We start from the raw sequence: 15,665 nt of genomic DNA, 5'->3' as shown, positions 1-15,665 counted from the left end.
TCTAGTGGTGAGAACACTGGACAAATGCAAAAGTGTTCCAAAAATACGGTCCAAAGGATGAAGACAGGGAAATGGTCTGTGGTCACCACCTGCAAAACCATTCCTCTTTTGGACTGATCTTGCTAATTGCCTCTCATTTCCACCTGTGTCTGTTTCATTTCCACAACACCAAGTGAAACTGATTCACAATAAGCGTGGCTTCCTAACTGGACAGTCTGATATCCCAGAAATTTGACTGACTTGGAGTTACATTGTGTTTTTTGAGTGTGCCCTAAGTTGTTGTGAGCAGTGTATTTGAGTGTCTGAAGAATTTATTATCGAATGAAAGTGTGAGTCTTAAGTTTCAGTGCAATTCTCAAGTCAATTTGTACAAACAGCAAAATACAATACAACCATTACAAAATGACATCAGCCGTTCAAAATGCCTAGCAACCCAATCAAAGTGGAGTATTAGTCAGGTTTTGTTTATGAACGTGCTCATCAAAATACTAAAAATCTTGAAACAAATGAGGCAGAGGTTTGAAATATCTGTGATCAAAGATGCAAGTCTGCACCATAGAATTTATTTATAGACTGTCATTGCTTACTCCTCCCCATATACATTAACTGACCTTTCACATAAGCCCCGCCCCCTTAGCCAGTGTTTGCTAGCTCTGTTCCTGTCATAACAGGGGAGAAGAAAAAGATTGTTCTACAAAGCGTGGCCGTCGGCCTCCGGTTTTATGCCCCGGGTCTGGAGAATTCACTTGTGTCTTTTCCAGTGTGACATAAAACCCAGCGACTTTTGTATCACCCACAAACATTTAGAGTGGAGGTAGAAAAACACAATGTGCTGCTGAGTGTGAGAACAGAGGCACTGACCGTCCTGTATCTGAGGTAAACAGGCCACAGGCGCTGACACTTCTGAGTGTGGACTGACAACTGACCCGCTCACACTTTCCACCGCGGCGCCCCCTGTTTACCCAAACTCATGTTACACAAAATAACAAAGCATAAGTATGTGTCAAAGTGTCAAAACAACTATGTCCATATTCAAATAAATCCATTTCAGACTTGGGGAAATCAGTTTAGACGCAGATTACAGACAAAAATGTAAGAATCAAATGTGTCACTTTTTGATCGTTTTATGTGGAAAAAATAACTGCTCTGATTTTGAGGAATCACTTTAACAAACAAAAATACAACGGTGCAGTGTTGACTTGTTGGTGCAAATGAACATTGGATGTTTTACACAAATCAATCAGATTTTAGCGGCGAACATTTTCCCTTGTTCTCCGCTTCATGCACGGGCTTCACGCTCGACCGGAGGAGTCATTACACCACGTTCCACATTATTATACAAATTGTATTTCAGTGTAAAAAAAAAAAAAGTTTCTCAATGAAACTCATGGATGGTTTTGTGTCTCGGGGCTCTTTGAATCACTGACATGAATCTCAGAGACCTGGAAGGATTAGTTTTCAGGTTAAGCCCAGTTAAGGGAAAAACTACTGAAAAAGGATGTTCCACTTTATTAAGCAGATCATCATTTTCAAGCAATATGGGAAAGAAAAAGGATCTCTCTGCTGATGAAAAGCGTGAAATAGTTGAATGTCTTGGTCTAGGTATGAAAACCTTCGATATTTCATGAAAGATGAAGTGTAATCATCGAACTGATAAGAGATTTGTGGATGATTCAGAGCACACAGGTTTGTGCAGATAAAGGCACAATAAGGACGGTTTCTGCCAGAAAAACACATCAGATTAAGAGAACAGATGCTACAAAACAGCAGACAGGTATTTGAAGCTGCTGGTGCCTCTGGAGTCTCCCGAACATGAAGGTGTCGGACCCTCCAGAGGCTGCAGTTGTGCTTAAACCTTCTATCCGGCCTCCCCTAAACTGTTCATTGAAGCTGAAACAGAAACGGCTGCAGTGGCTCAGAAATACATGAGACTCATTTTCAAACAGTCTTGTTCACTGATGAGGCCGTGTGACCCTGGATGGTCAGATGGATGGAGTAGTGAATGGTTGGTGAATGGCCACAATGTCCCAACAAGGCTGTGACGTCAGTAAGGAGGGGGCGGAGTCATGTTTTAGGCCAGAATCATGGGGAGAGAGCTGGTCGGCCCCATTAGGCCCCTTTAGGCTCCCTGAAGGTGTGAAAATGACCTCTTTCTGAGTGACCACTTTCTTCTATGCTACAAAAAGAAGAGCCGAGCTTTCCCGAACAAAATCCTCTTCATACATGACAACGCACCATGTCCTGCTGTAAAGAAAACCTCTGCATCACTGGCTGCTATGGGCATAAAAGGAGAGAAACTCATGATGTGGACCCCCTCCTCCCCTGACCTCAACCCATTTGAGAACGTTTGGAGCATAAACAAAAAAAACTTCTATGAGGGTGGGAGGCAGTTTTCATCCAAACGGCAGCTCTGAGGCTATTCTGACATCCTGCAAAGAAATCCAAGCAGAAACTGTCCAAAAACTCACAAGTTTAATGGATTTAAGAATTTTGAAGCTGCTTCACACAAGGGCTCCTATGTTAAAATATAACTTGACCTGTTTAGATGTTTTTGATTGAAATAGGATTTGATTTCAGTAAATATGACCTCCTAATGCTACAAATACAACAAATGACCATTTTCAGTTAATTACAAGCTTTAAAATGTATTGAAACGATGAGTTGCATAATAATTTGGAACAGTGGATTTTGAGGTTTTTACTATATTTATTTTTGGAAAAAATAGTGTTATCACTGAGAGATTTTTAAATGATTCTCGACCAGTTAAAGACTTGAAAATGATGCTGACTCTCATTTGAGTTGACAGTTTAGAAAATCAGAGAAAAATGTCATTTGCATAATAATTTGGAATGCGGTATATAATGGGAGTGCTGATCCAAAGCAAAAAGAGGGCGGAATAAGGTGAATAGGGTCTATGGACGCGATCAGTGGAGCTCCAGACATCCAAAGGGATGATGTCACAATTCAAACTGCTTCACAGACAGCAGATCAAATCAATCCACATCAACATCAATTCATAAATGAATTAATGACAGTAAAAAGTGCAGATAAAATACTTTCAGCGTCATATTTACGGGTAAAAAAAACTGTTTTCAGCCTGAGTCACATCCTCCTAGCTTTAGCCTCAGCGTGTTTAGTCCTGACTCTGGGAACCACCAGGAGACCCTTCCCTGAAGTCCTCAGGGCCTGAGATGGTTCATCCCGCTCTAACATGCCAGAGGTGGACTTTGGTGCTAAACCATGAAAAGACTGGTAACAAGCAGAGCTGTTTTAAATCTATTTACTATGATTTTTTCTTCTTTAGTTTTAAATAATTAAACAAAAATAATATATTTTTAAAGAATGGATCCCAAACCCTCTTGTATGTTTGTAAAACTAGAACAAACCTTCCCGGACAAAGCAGACGTGACACACTGGCTCTAACCTCCCGGTCACTCATTGATCACATGCTTTATGTAACCTGTTGTTTACCATCGCCTTTAGGTCAGACCTTCAGTAGCCCATTGGCTAAGCCCCGCCCCATGCACGCGCGGCTCCCATTGGCTGAAGGCGCGCCTTGAAATAGCAGGCGTGCGCTCCCTGCTCCAGACACACACACAGAGAGGATAACAGACGGTTTTGTTTGGATCACAGACATGAGCAGCAGGATGAAGCTGGTGCGCTCCGCACTGAAGGCGGCGGCTCTGGCCAACGTCCCCAAACACATCGAGCACTTCTCCAAGTTCTCCCCGTCCCCGCTGTCCATGAAGCAGTTCCTGGACTTCGGTGAGTAAGTGGTCGATGAATCCCGGTGCTGCTGCTGACTGACTGTTTGTTGTTGTTAATGCGGAGTTTGCAGTACAAAGCTGTTGTTCATTTGTCCCAGTGCTCTGTCCCGGTTTGAACCGGCCTGAGATTTTCAGGAGCTGAATGTAAACAGAAACGTTAGGGTTGGTGAGAGTTTGCTGTAAGATTAACACAGGTTTAATCCTGATGGGGCTGTACTGCAGAGAGGGATATCTTGATGGAGAACTGATTAGAAATAATAATAGGATACTTTAAGTTGAGTCCTTTTGACTTGCCGAGAATAAAATCTGCCAATGAAATAAGGTTTATTTTCTCACTGTTATCTCATTTTAAGTGCTGTAAGAGATTGATCCTTTAGGTGCAATAAGATGTATGTATTTTTGTTTACACCAATGCAAAGCAAATCGATGAAATCGATTGAAATAATCGATTAGTCATTGATTGTTTTCTGGTTTACCCAAACTTCAAATTTTGGACCTGCAAAGTGTTTTGTTCATTGTACATGTCATAAATATGACTGATTGATCAATGATCCAATCAGAGAGCAGAATGAGCCGCTCTCTTATTGTCTCCAGATCCTGTAGTTTAACCCAGTTTGCTAATAAACTGTTCATGAGCAAACCAAGTTCAGGTGTGTTTTAAACATTCACTTTAACTTTACTCCATCAGCATGTCCTCAGGAGGTGCCACTTTAGCCTTCTGTGGGAAAAAGTTTGGAAAATACAGTTTTCATGAGCCTTAATAATAAGCCACAGATGATTGGTTAGTTGCAGCCCTATTACCCATCAATCATTGTCAAATATAGAAAATGTCACTTATTTTTAGATTAGTTTGCGAGAAATGAAAACTAATTTGATTCACTTTTTCTCGGTCATGGTATTCTGGTATTCATTCATGGTATTCGTTACTTGACCTTGATGAAGTTTAATGATACTTTGCTGACCGGGACGTTGGCCGAAGCTCAAGACCAGACTTTTCCTCTTTAGAGCTACTTCAGTCGTGGTTGGGGCCGGGTGATGATGCTGTTTTCATACTTTTACCATTTTATTCTTCAAAGTCATTCACCCCTGAGACTCAGCGGGCACATGTGAAGTCAAACAGTTTAAAAGAAGCTACAAACAATAACTTCCAGAGTTCCTGAGCCGTAATCTGTCCTTGTTCATTTCGATATTGGACGTTTCTGCCTCTCGTCCAGGAAGCTTGGTCTGTAGCTCGGAAACGGTTCAGATGGACTGATATAACATGACTTATCATAACGGAGTTCTTTCTCTCTCTCCGCAGGTTCCACTAACGCCTGCGAGCGCACCTCCTTCATGTTCCTGCGGCAGGAGCTGCCCGTGCGGCTGTCCAACATCATGAAGGAGATCAACCTGCTGCCCGAGCGCCTGCTGACCACGCCCTCGGTGCAGCTGGTGCACAACTGGTACGACCCACCGCCGCAGTGTTCCGAGCACGTTTAATCAGCTCGTCTTTGTGCAGGGCAGAAATAGTAATACAACAAATCCCCAAAGACTTCATGCCTGACCTTCAGGCGCTGGTCAATGTGGAGACTTGTGGCTAGTTTTCTCGCTTCAACAACATGTGGTTTTCCCACGCTTGGGTGAACTTCTGCATTTCAGATTATATTTGTTGAGCTTTAAACTTTGGGTTTAAATTAAGTATCAACAGATGCTTATGGGGCTGCATGATGTGAGATAAAGATGATCTGTTTCTATATCACATATCGCAGCAACATGAATACTGCAATATCTGACTGACCCATTTCTGCACAAAAAAACTAAACTGTCAAGACCAAAACATGGCTGAAAAGAAACCAAAAGTTGTTGTTGTGAGTGTGGAACTCAAACCCAGTGAGAAGGACTGGACCATTGAAGCGGTGAATTCCTTTCAAAGGCAAGAAGCCCCCCCCCCCCCGCCCTGTGGCATTGCTCTGCAGCCGCTGTTCCTCAGGCCGAGGAGCCGGAGTGTGAGCTGGTGAACTTTCCCCCACTTTCAGCAGCAGACTCCGCCCCCCCCGGCTTCCTCTTGGTGTAGCACATACAGTTCCACACAACAGGGTTGCATAAGTTTACAGTGGTGCCGTTGGGCGGTGAGTCAAAACATGTTTACAGTGTGGAGCGCGAAGGTGCTTCAGTCTCTTTCTTTATGAGATCTTTAAGAGATCATTTCTGTCACTTCAGGAGACGTTTTTAAAAATCCTTCCTGAGCTAAATAAATATAAATAATTATATAAATAATAATTTATTAATAATAAATCATTATATGCGCTCATTCATATATGTTGATAAAGATTAAAAATAACAAAGGCTGATATAACATGAGGTTCATTTACTGACCTTAGGCTAAAATGGGCTTTTATTTCTTTGTATCATGTTAATTCCTTCTGTTGCCAGCAGAGGGTGCTTTTTTTTTTATACATCAAATTAAATATACTTACAATATCGGCTGTGTATCAACTATCGGCCAACCCCTTTCATATATCGGTATCGGACCCTAAAAATCCATATCGGTCGGGCCCTATCCTGTACTCAGGCAGGTGTCCATATTTATTCATTCCACATTGATGTACATGATGAAATGTGAAACAACGATGCTGCTTCCCCCCAAAAGCAACAATTCTGCAGATAGTGTTTACATGCGGCTGGACGAGAGGGGCAAAAGGAAAGATCTCGTATTGATCAATCTCTATTTTTAATATGATTTAAAACTAAAATCATGCAGCTGATTCATGAACTTAGAACAAACGCCTGTAAACTGGTCGATTGTAAAGACCCATGACAATGACTGAGATTGACCACAGTATAGCACAGAGCTGAGACTGTAAAAATGTACGACGGGACGGGACGGTGCAGCTGCTGCTCCAGAAATGTCTTCACACTCACATTCTGCAGCCTATTAATAACAAAATGACTGCAGTTCCTCTGTAAACAGAGTTCTGCTCACGTTAGCTGTCAGGCCTGATGGATGGGACTGTTTACATCCCTCCGGCCGGGCCCCTCCTCTGCCTTTGGCCAGGCCCCTCCTCTGTTTTTGACCGGGCCCCTCCTCTCAAGTCTCTGTGAAACACTGTGGATTCCAAGAAAGCCTCAGCTCACCCATATTCAACAGGACTGTCACGAGAGCATCTGAACCAGGGGTGTCCAAAGTGTGGCCCGGGTGCCAAATGCCAATGCTCAAACCAATTTATGGTGGCCCTCGGGCTTCTTTTTGATTTGACACACATCGCTGGAGATGGTTCTTTTTACTGCAAGTTGGCCTGGTGTCTCTGGCCAGAAAACCACCGTTGCAACTTTCCCTGCACCGGGTCGTAAGCTCAATACACACTACAAAAATTACAAAGAAGAAGCTAACAGGCTAACGGGCAAAGCTAACTGTGGGCTAGCGCCACTTTAGCAGTAGTTACAGCCAAGTTTGAGTGAAAAAAATGATCTCCATTGTGTAACTGGATGAACAATGTCCCTCTCTCCCTTTGTCTTTTCTGTCATTGTAGGATTTACTCTCACGGAATAAGTAAACGACACCTGCAGTGGCGCTTATGGCCTGTAGGGGCATGAGTTACTTACTTCTGCTCTGCTGTTTTGAGCCTGGTTCTAACCGCTTCATTCTGTATTGGCCTCTTCTAAAACCCCTGCTTGTGCTGTGTGCAGGTACTGTCAAAGTCTGCTGGAGATCCTGGAGTTTCAGGACAAGAGCCCAGCCAACCAGGAGGTTCTGGAGATGTAAGCACGGTAGATTAGCTCTTTTTCTTCTGAAACGCCGGCGCTGAGGCCTTCTCTGTCCCGTGCGCAGGTTTGCGGAGGCGCTGGAGACCATTAGGAACAGACACAACGAGGTGGTGCCGACCATGGCTCAGGGCGTGATCGAGTTCAAGGACGCCTTGGGTCAACAGGACCCCGTCACGGACCACAACATCCAGTACTTCCTGGACCGCTTCTACACCAGCCGCATCTCCATCCGCATGCTCATCAACCAGCACAGTGAGCCCCCTCTGCGCCGCCGAGCGACAGGGCTTGACGTAGCACTTGGTTCATTCGAGGTGTTAGAGAGATTCTGATATGAACCAAAGAAACAAAAGAAACATGGGTCTCAGTCCGGTTTAAGGAGAGACACGGCAGGTGATGGACTTTTCACACTGTCGTCAATGTGGAGAGTTTATGATCAAGTTTTCTCCCTTGAACTTGGGTCCATCCATTATTTAGACTTTGTTGCTGAAAATATAGGCAATTTGGGCCATTAGTATGCATAAATATGAAAACATAAAATAAAATAAAACTTACAACACATTTTCTCTTACATTTATGTCAGTAATGTTCAGGAAAAGTTTACCCTGATATATCAAAATGTTTTTTTTCCTATTCACCTGCAGCGTCTCACCTTAAACAAACTCCCATTCAAGCCATTGCCAAGTTCACGTCAAGCCCTGCCGAGGAACTTACTCTGCCCTGCATTTGGAATGAGCCTAATGGTTTCTGTTTGACAGCTCTCGTGTTCAACGGCGCCACCAACCCCGCCCACCCCGACACCATTGGCTGCATCGATTCCATGTGTGACGTCACCGAGGTTGTGCGAGGTAAGCAGAGGGAGTCTGGAGCTTTGTTGTTGCATCAAAACCAAGGGCCAGGTGAAAACATCAAAGTGGTTCAGTTTGACAAATAATTACATTTTTCAATAATTAATCCCTAGCATTATTTATTGAGAGGGTTTTTTTTTACCCCGAAAAAGCAAGACAACATTTTAAGTCTTACGAATTCTTTCACATATAATTCACTAATTCAAAAACTAAATATGGATGAAAGAACTAAATAAACAGGGTTTCCATATGGCCTTAAAGGAATAGGCCACCGTTTTTACATACTAAGATATGTTCTTACCTCACTTTAGACGTGTTAATATATCCCCGTCTGGTCTTTGTCCGTGCGCTCTGCCAGGCAAACGGAGCACATACACAGCCTCTCCCACATGTCACATAGCTCCGAAAAAGCTCACGATAGAAGCTACCAAGCTCTTCCACGTGTTCCCTATTTAAATAAAGTTACGTGAAGTGTTTTCATGCGAAGTATATTTACACAGAAATGTAACATGTCGATTTTATAAGCAAATAAAAAGGGGGACTATATTGTGAGGCGTAATGATACGAGGAGCACAGCGTCCGCGTAGTAACTCCTAAAGACTTCCCCCGCTCACTTCCGTCAATAACCTTTAGGAGTTACTGCGCGGACGTTTTACTCCTCGTATCATTACGCCTCACAATATAGTACCCCTTTTTATCTGCTTATAAAATCGACATGTTACATTTCTGTGTAAATATACTTCGCATGAAAACACTTCAAGTAACTTTATTTAAATAGGGAACACGTAGAAGAGCTTGATAGCTTCTATCGTGAGCTTTTTCGGAGCTATGTGACATGTGGGAGAGGCTGCGTATGTGCTCCGTTTGCGTGACAGAGCGCGCGGACAAAGACCAGACGGGGATATATTAACTCGACTAAAGTGAGGTAAGAACATATCTTAGTATATAAAAACGGTGGCCTATTCCTTTAAAAGTCATTCAATAATCAAGGCCTTAAATGTGACTTGCTTCTGCCTCAATAATCCCATCTGTAAGGCATTATTATACTGAATTTAATTAAAGTCAATGATATCAAACACATATATATGTACAACATAGGTGGAAACAGAGGGCAGGAAGGGCAGATTATGCAGAGAGCCTTGTAGATGAAGCTATTCCTGATTCAGTGTGAGACAGTGTTCCTTCAAATGCTCCTGGACTTGTTTAAATTGTGCGCATCAAAACTAATCACAATAGCCATACTTCTGTGATATTACCATTGGATGTCTTTTCCAATGTCCTGTAGCCCATGTGGGACGCTCTCAAACTTGATGTTAAAATAATTTGCGGTGTGGAGAGTTCAACACAGAGACAGTCTTATCGGTCACTGGGTTTACTCAGTGGTATCAGCGGACGGCCTTTATCTCAGTGTTGACTTTATTCATGCGATCCGTCCAAAGTCTCCATGTGTGTGTGTGTTTACGCTCTGTGCAGATGCTTATGACAGTGCCAAGATGCTGTGTGAGCAGTATTACCTGGGCGCCCCGGAACTCGAACTCAGGGAAGTCAATGGTGAGTGTTAAATCGTTTAAAACACAATTCAGATGGGTCTTCCACAGGGCTGGGTTCTTGGTCCTCTACTATTGCTCATGTTTCTAATTGTGCTACGAATCGTTCCCAAATATTGTTATATGCAGATTCTTTTTTAATCAGTTACATCAAAAAGTATTCTGGTATTGGCAATTTGAACGATATTACAATTAATATGCCGAAATCGAAGTTAGTTGAAAGATAACTTGCAATACTATTTTCTCGTCTTTGTGTTTGTTAAAAGCACAGAGTCAGAGAACTTAACCTGAGTCAGCAGTAAATGTCTAATGCTGAATGCTCAGTTGACTGTATGTTTGTTTCTTCCGTTCCAGCCAACATCCCCAGACAGCGCCTCTACATCTCCTACATCCCCTCACATCTCTACCACATGCTCTTCGAACTCTTCAAGGTAACTCGCTGCAGCTCTCAGTTCACCTGCAGAGCCTTTCAGTCGGTGACTATTGCTTTAGCTGTAACTGGGTGATTCTGTTGTCAGAAGATGGGTCCAGGCTCAAACGCTACCAACAAATAGGATTATTAAAAGCTATGACTGATCGCTGCAGGCGTTACTACTAGCATTCCTTTGTTTGCGTGGCCTATGCTGTTTACTCCTACTTAAGTCGGTTTAAGTGGTTCGGCCGGTTCTAAAAGCACAGAACAACATGTCACAAGCACAAGTACAAAACATTGTGTTTATGTACAGTATGTGGCAAAGTCATTAAAGATGTGGCTGGTGGTGACAGGAACGGCATTTGGCTTCGTCGATTATATGAATGACTGGTTTCACTGTTTTCGTGACAATGGAATGTTTGGTGTGAAACGTGAAAATGAAGTCCCACATTGAATTGCACTGGAATAAGTGAAACATGTACTTCTTGTTTGCAGAATGCCATGAGGGCCACCATAGAGAGCCACGAAGCCAGCCGCACCCTGCCCCCCGTCAGAGTGCTGGTCAGCCTGGGAGCGGAGGACCTGTCCATCCGGGTAAGGACGATAGTGATATTTACACTCGCATTAAGATGAAGAGGAAGCATTATTTTGATGTTTTTGGGACATTTCTTCGATTAAAAATACATAACATTGTACAGCCAAATAGCTGATTGACCAGTGTTGTGATGAGTGTAGTGTCTCGCCGTAAAGTCTATGGGGAAACTGAACAGAAACAAGTAACAGCAAGTTTCAGTCACAAGTACTTGGCCACTACTGTATGTATGCTGCAAAAGCTGTTTCCGAAAATAGTCTCAAATCTTTTTCCACTGCACTACACCAGTGACCCTTTCCCTTCTTCCCTTAATCCTCTGTAAAAAGGTACAGCACCACCAGCGCGTGGAAGCAGCTTAGCTTTTAGCCGCATTCACACATTCGGCCGTTTGATCAGGTTGCTAAACACTTCCTGATTTGCTTACGTAAACCTCCAAAAGCCCTATTTTCTTCAGTAATACGCTTCCATTTATACAACTAGCAGAGATGTCGCCGCATGCAATTGACTGCCCCGGTAGAGCTAGCATACATGATGACACATGCTAGCTGATCTTATTTTTACTCTTATGTATCTTATGTATGCATCGAAGGGTTCTGGAGGGACATTTTCTATTCGTTTTTGCCCTTTGGATTTAGAAGTGAATTTACAAAATGATTAATATTCATTAATAGCTTGAAGGAAAATGGAGGCTATGTAGCTATATGCTAACGATAAAACTTTTATCTCTTTAAAATAATTACATTCTGAAAGCTTACAAGAGGGAAACATTTTGCGTTGTTTCGAAGCTTTTGTTTTCTGTCTTGTACATTTATCCATGCCATGCTATCAGCACATAGCCCTGGTATCTGCTAGCGTGTTAGGACCTAGAGCTTCAGCTGCATTTTGGACAATCGGACCGTCCTCGCCCGGCGGCAGAAACGACAGGGGAAGGGGCAGAGGAAGCTCCTTTATCACTGACAGGACTATTTAGACACTTTTATTATAGCAGATTCAACCACTGAGCTTCCACAACTCTCCGATGTTAGTGTTTCATAAGCAGTGAATGTACATACATTTTTCAGCTCATTTTAAAATGAAATCCAAACTTTCCAAACACATTCCTAACATTCTGCTTCTTGTCAGGGTGTAGGAGCCATGTTGACTGTCCTATGTATGTGTGCCTCCTGCACCTGTTATAGAGACAGGACAGTGTAGGAAGGTGCAGAGGCGACGTGATTTTTGACCACATCTATTGGTCCATTGTAAGGGTTCCTTGTGTGTTACGATTTAATAAATGGTATGGCTCATAGCACAGGGCGATTTAGCCAGGACACAGGGGATGAGCTCATGTGATGTGCTAACTCGGGCGCTCTTTGCAGATGAGTGACCGCGGTGGGGGAGTGCCCTTCAGGAAAACGGAGCGCCTTTTCAGCTACATGTACTCCACAGCCCCTCGACCCGACATCGGAGACAAGCACAGAGCCCCACTGGTCAGTCCACATTCACGTATGGTATAAACGGGAAAAACCAGCGCAGCGACTGAGGTGCATCTGTTCTCTGCTCCGCAGGCTGGGTTTGGGTACGGCCTGCCTCTGTCCCGGCTCTACGCACGCTACTTCCAGGGCGACCTCCAACTCTACTCCATGGAGGGCCACGGGACGGACGCTGTCATTCACCTGAAGGTAACACTGTCGATGTGTGATGGCTTTATTGTAGGTCTTTCCCTGGAGAAAACATAGGTATAGCTTTCAAATCCACAAAACCGCCCATTAAATCTACAATTTAAAAAAGACACTTAGTATTAATTTACTGCTGACCAGTTTATATGGGCTTTATGCACAGTGACCGCATGTGATTTCCTCCTGGACAGTAACATCAGCGCTGTCCGTCCTCTCCCCTATATCTTTTACATTCACGACGAGCAGGTTCCCACACAAATGAAGCGATGGGGCAATTTTGTGGAATTTTGAGTTCAGATTCAGGGAATGATCAGCAATCCAGTCTTTAAAGTGATAGTCTATAAGATTGCAAAATGAGGAGAACGAGAAACTTTTTCAAAAGGAAGCGAGCAAGCTCCTCCCCCTCCCTCCTGATTGGACCTGACAGGCCGGTTCACTGGAAGCTCGTCTCATTGGTCAAAGTGATAGCCCGGGAATTCTGATTAGGATTGACTTTAGAACAGATATAATTATTCAATATAAAATCATTGAAACTTATAGACTTAAGAACATTCGATTTTTTTTTACATTAGAACATTTAAAAACTGGACAGAGTGGAAGTCCTGAGGGGAGAGACAGAACAGCTGCGTATCATCTGCTTACAAGTGGTGTTAGACTTTATATCCATTTAAAAGAAGCAGCATGTAGAGGGAAAACAACAGTGGAGCAAAAACTGAGCCCTGAGGAAGGCCACAGGAGATGGAATGTTATGTTATTAACTTCTAAACTTCAAAGTTTGAGTGAAAAAAAGGTTCACTTTATGAAGATCGATCTCTAGACTTCCAGTGTGATACTGGCCTTTTTTATATGAAACATAGATTTGTTTGCCTGTATAAACCGTGTGCCTCTCGTGTGCCCAGGCCTTGTTTGCCTGTATGAACCGTGTGCCTCTCGTGTGCCCAGGCCTTGTTTGCCTGTATGACCGTGTGCCTCTCGTGTGCCCAGGCCTTGTTTGCCTGTATGAACCGTGTGCCTCTCGTGTGCCCAGGCCTTGTTTGCCTGTATGAACCGTGTGCCTCTCGTGTGCCCAGGCCTTGTTTGCCTGTATGAACCGTGTGCCTCTCGTGTGCCCAGGCCTTGTTTGCCTGTATGAACCGTGTGCCTCTCGTGTGCCCAGGCCTTGTTTGCCTGTATGAACCGTGTGCCTCTCGTGTGCCCAGGCCTTGTTTGCCTGTATGAACCGTGTGCCTCTCGTGTGCCCAGGCCTCGTTTGCCTGTATGAACCGTGTGCCTCTCGTTTGCCCAGGCCTTGTCCACAGACTCCGTGGAGCGGCTGCCCGTCTTCAACAAGTCTGCCCTGCGCAACTACAAGCTCAGCCTGGAGGCCGACGACTGGTGCTCCCCCTCCAGAGAGCCGCTCAACCTGGCAGTGTACCGCGCCACCAAGTGACCCGTGGAGAGGGGACTGCTGCTTTAGACCCACCACTGGCTGGGACTGTACCATGACCAACCCCCCCACAGGGCATCACTTAGCTCTGTCTGACCAAGCTTTATTTAAAAGTACTTGATCCCGAGCGATTGGTTTGGATAGCTGGCGGATCAGCCTGAGGGAACCCACTCGGGACATGGGGAGAACCTCCGAACTCCGCACGGAGGTCCAAGCAAAACACAAGCTCCCTCAAAGAAAGGTAGCTGCGGAATTGAACCCGGGACCAGCAACGGTGCTGCTGCGAAGCGAGACAAGGCTTTGAAACTAGCCACATTAAGGCGTCATGTGAGCCTGCTATGGTTTATTCTCTGTTTGTCCAAGCAAGTATGAAGTTATACTGATACTCTTTTTTTTGTTTTTGGCCCAAATGAACTGTAACACACACACACAGACACCACATTAATCCGACTGTTTTAAAATCCACTTCTGCTTTTATACACATTTAAAGCCACACCGCGTAGCATTTTACCCAATCAATAAAATTGAAATACAAGCATTTATTTGATGACAGATATTTTCATCATTGAAAAATGCCTCATAAATGTACAAACAAACATTTATGAACCTCACCCCTCCTAAGATATGACTGTAAACTTTACATTTAAACAGGTTACTTTCTCATTCAAATCCATTATTTTACTACACACTGCAGTAACAGTATTTTCTGTGTTGAGCTGGGTATTAGCAGTATAGTCCAAAATGTTACGCAGTGTACCTTTAATGCCTGATTTCCACAACATCCCAGAATGATTTTCTCTCAGCGTGTTTTACAGAAAGGATGTTTCTGATGGACAAACTAACAGTTACTGCTTTGAAAACACAGAGAGATTTGTATTTATACTTCCATTACTACCTCTCTGTCGACAGAAGAGGGAAAAAAAGATGTTTTAGCGATGGACAAAAATATATTGTCCAAGTGTGGGAGACAGAACTGTTCTGAGAAAGAGAAACTGGTGGAAAATAATGAATGTAGCTGAAGGAGATGAAAGCCATGTTTGATGAAAGAGTCCGAGCTTCACGTTGTTGTAAATGTAAATGGAGTTTGTCTTCCTGAACCTGAAGTGCCTCTGCATGTCGTCTGGGATTTGTCTCCATTATTTATGTTTAAAATGGGATTTCTGTAATTGTGTGTTTTGATTACTTTTTTCTCTTCCGACTTGGAACAAACCCCGAGCAGGTCACTGATGGTGCCCGGGCGGGACAGTGCCCGGGCGGGACAGTGCCCAGGCAGGACAGTGCCCAGGAACACTGGGCTGCTGTTGACCTGCAAAGGTTTTCCAGTGACCGTGCACTTACTGTGTGACCACGACTGTGTCTTTTCAATGAGTTGTTCAAAATCTGCACTTGGATTTGTATTTTTCTAATAAAATAACTGTTACTTAACTCTTTGCCTGTCAGTCCTTTTCTGCCGGGACTTTTTCAGCAATCTCCACTAGAGATGGGCGATACCACATTTTTTGGAATCGATATGATACCGATACTTTTGGGGTCTTTTTTGTCGATACCGATACAGATACTGGTCATTTCATATGGGTGAATGTATTTCAATCAATATACATTTCTAAAACTGGTTGTTTTATATAATTAATTGGTCAATTAAAATTATATTACTTTAACTGGTTAAGTAAACAA

General features: G+C 43.5%; 1 protein-coding gene across 1 annotated transcript; it reads left to right on the top strand.

Moving 5' to 3' along the window:
• Positions 1-3,599: 3,599 nt before the first annotated feature.
• On the top strand, positions 3,600-14,354 carry LOC306969747 (pyruvate dehydrogenase (acetyl-transferring) kinase isozyme 2, mitochondrial-like). The gene is made up of 11 exons (XM_079565454.1): positions 3,600-3,765; positions 5,068-5,209; positions 7,434-7,505; positions 7,576-7,763; positions 8,267-8,356; positions 9,830-9,907; positions 10,258-10,334; positions 10,811-10,909; positions 12,266-12,376; positions 12,455-12,568; positions 13,851-14,354. Exons 1-11 carry the CDS (start codon positions 3,636-3,638, stop codon positions 13,992-13,994), a joined length of 1,245 nt encoding a protein of 414 aa, XP_079421580.1. The 5' UTR covers positions 3,600-3,635; the 3' UTR covers positions 13,995-14,354.
• Positions 14,355-15,665: the final 1,311 nt, after the last annotated feature.

Source organism: Gobius niger (genome assembly GCF_951799975.1).
Source record: "Gobius niger genome assembly, chromosome: 10".
NCBI classification, from domain to species: domain Eukaryota; kingdom Metazoa; phylum Chordata; class Actinopteri; order Gobiiformes; family Gobiidae; genus Gobius; species Gobius niger.
This window is presented reverse-complemented; position numbering and strand designations above follow the sequence as displayed.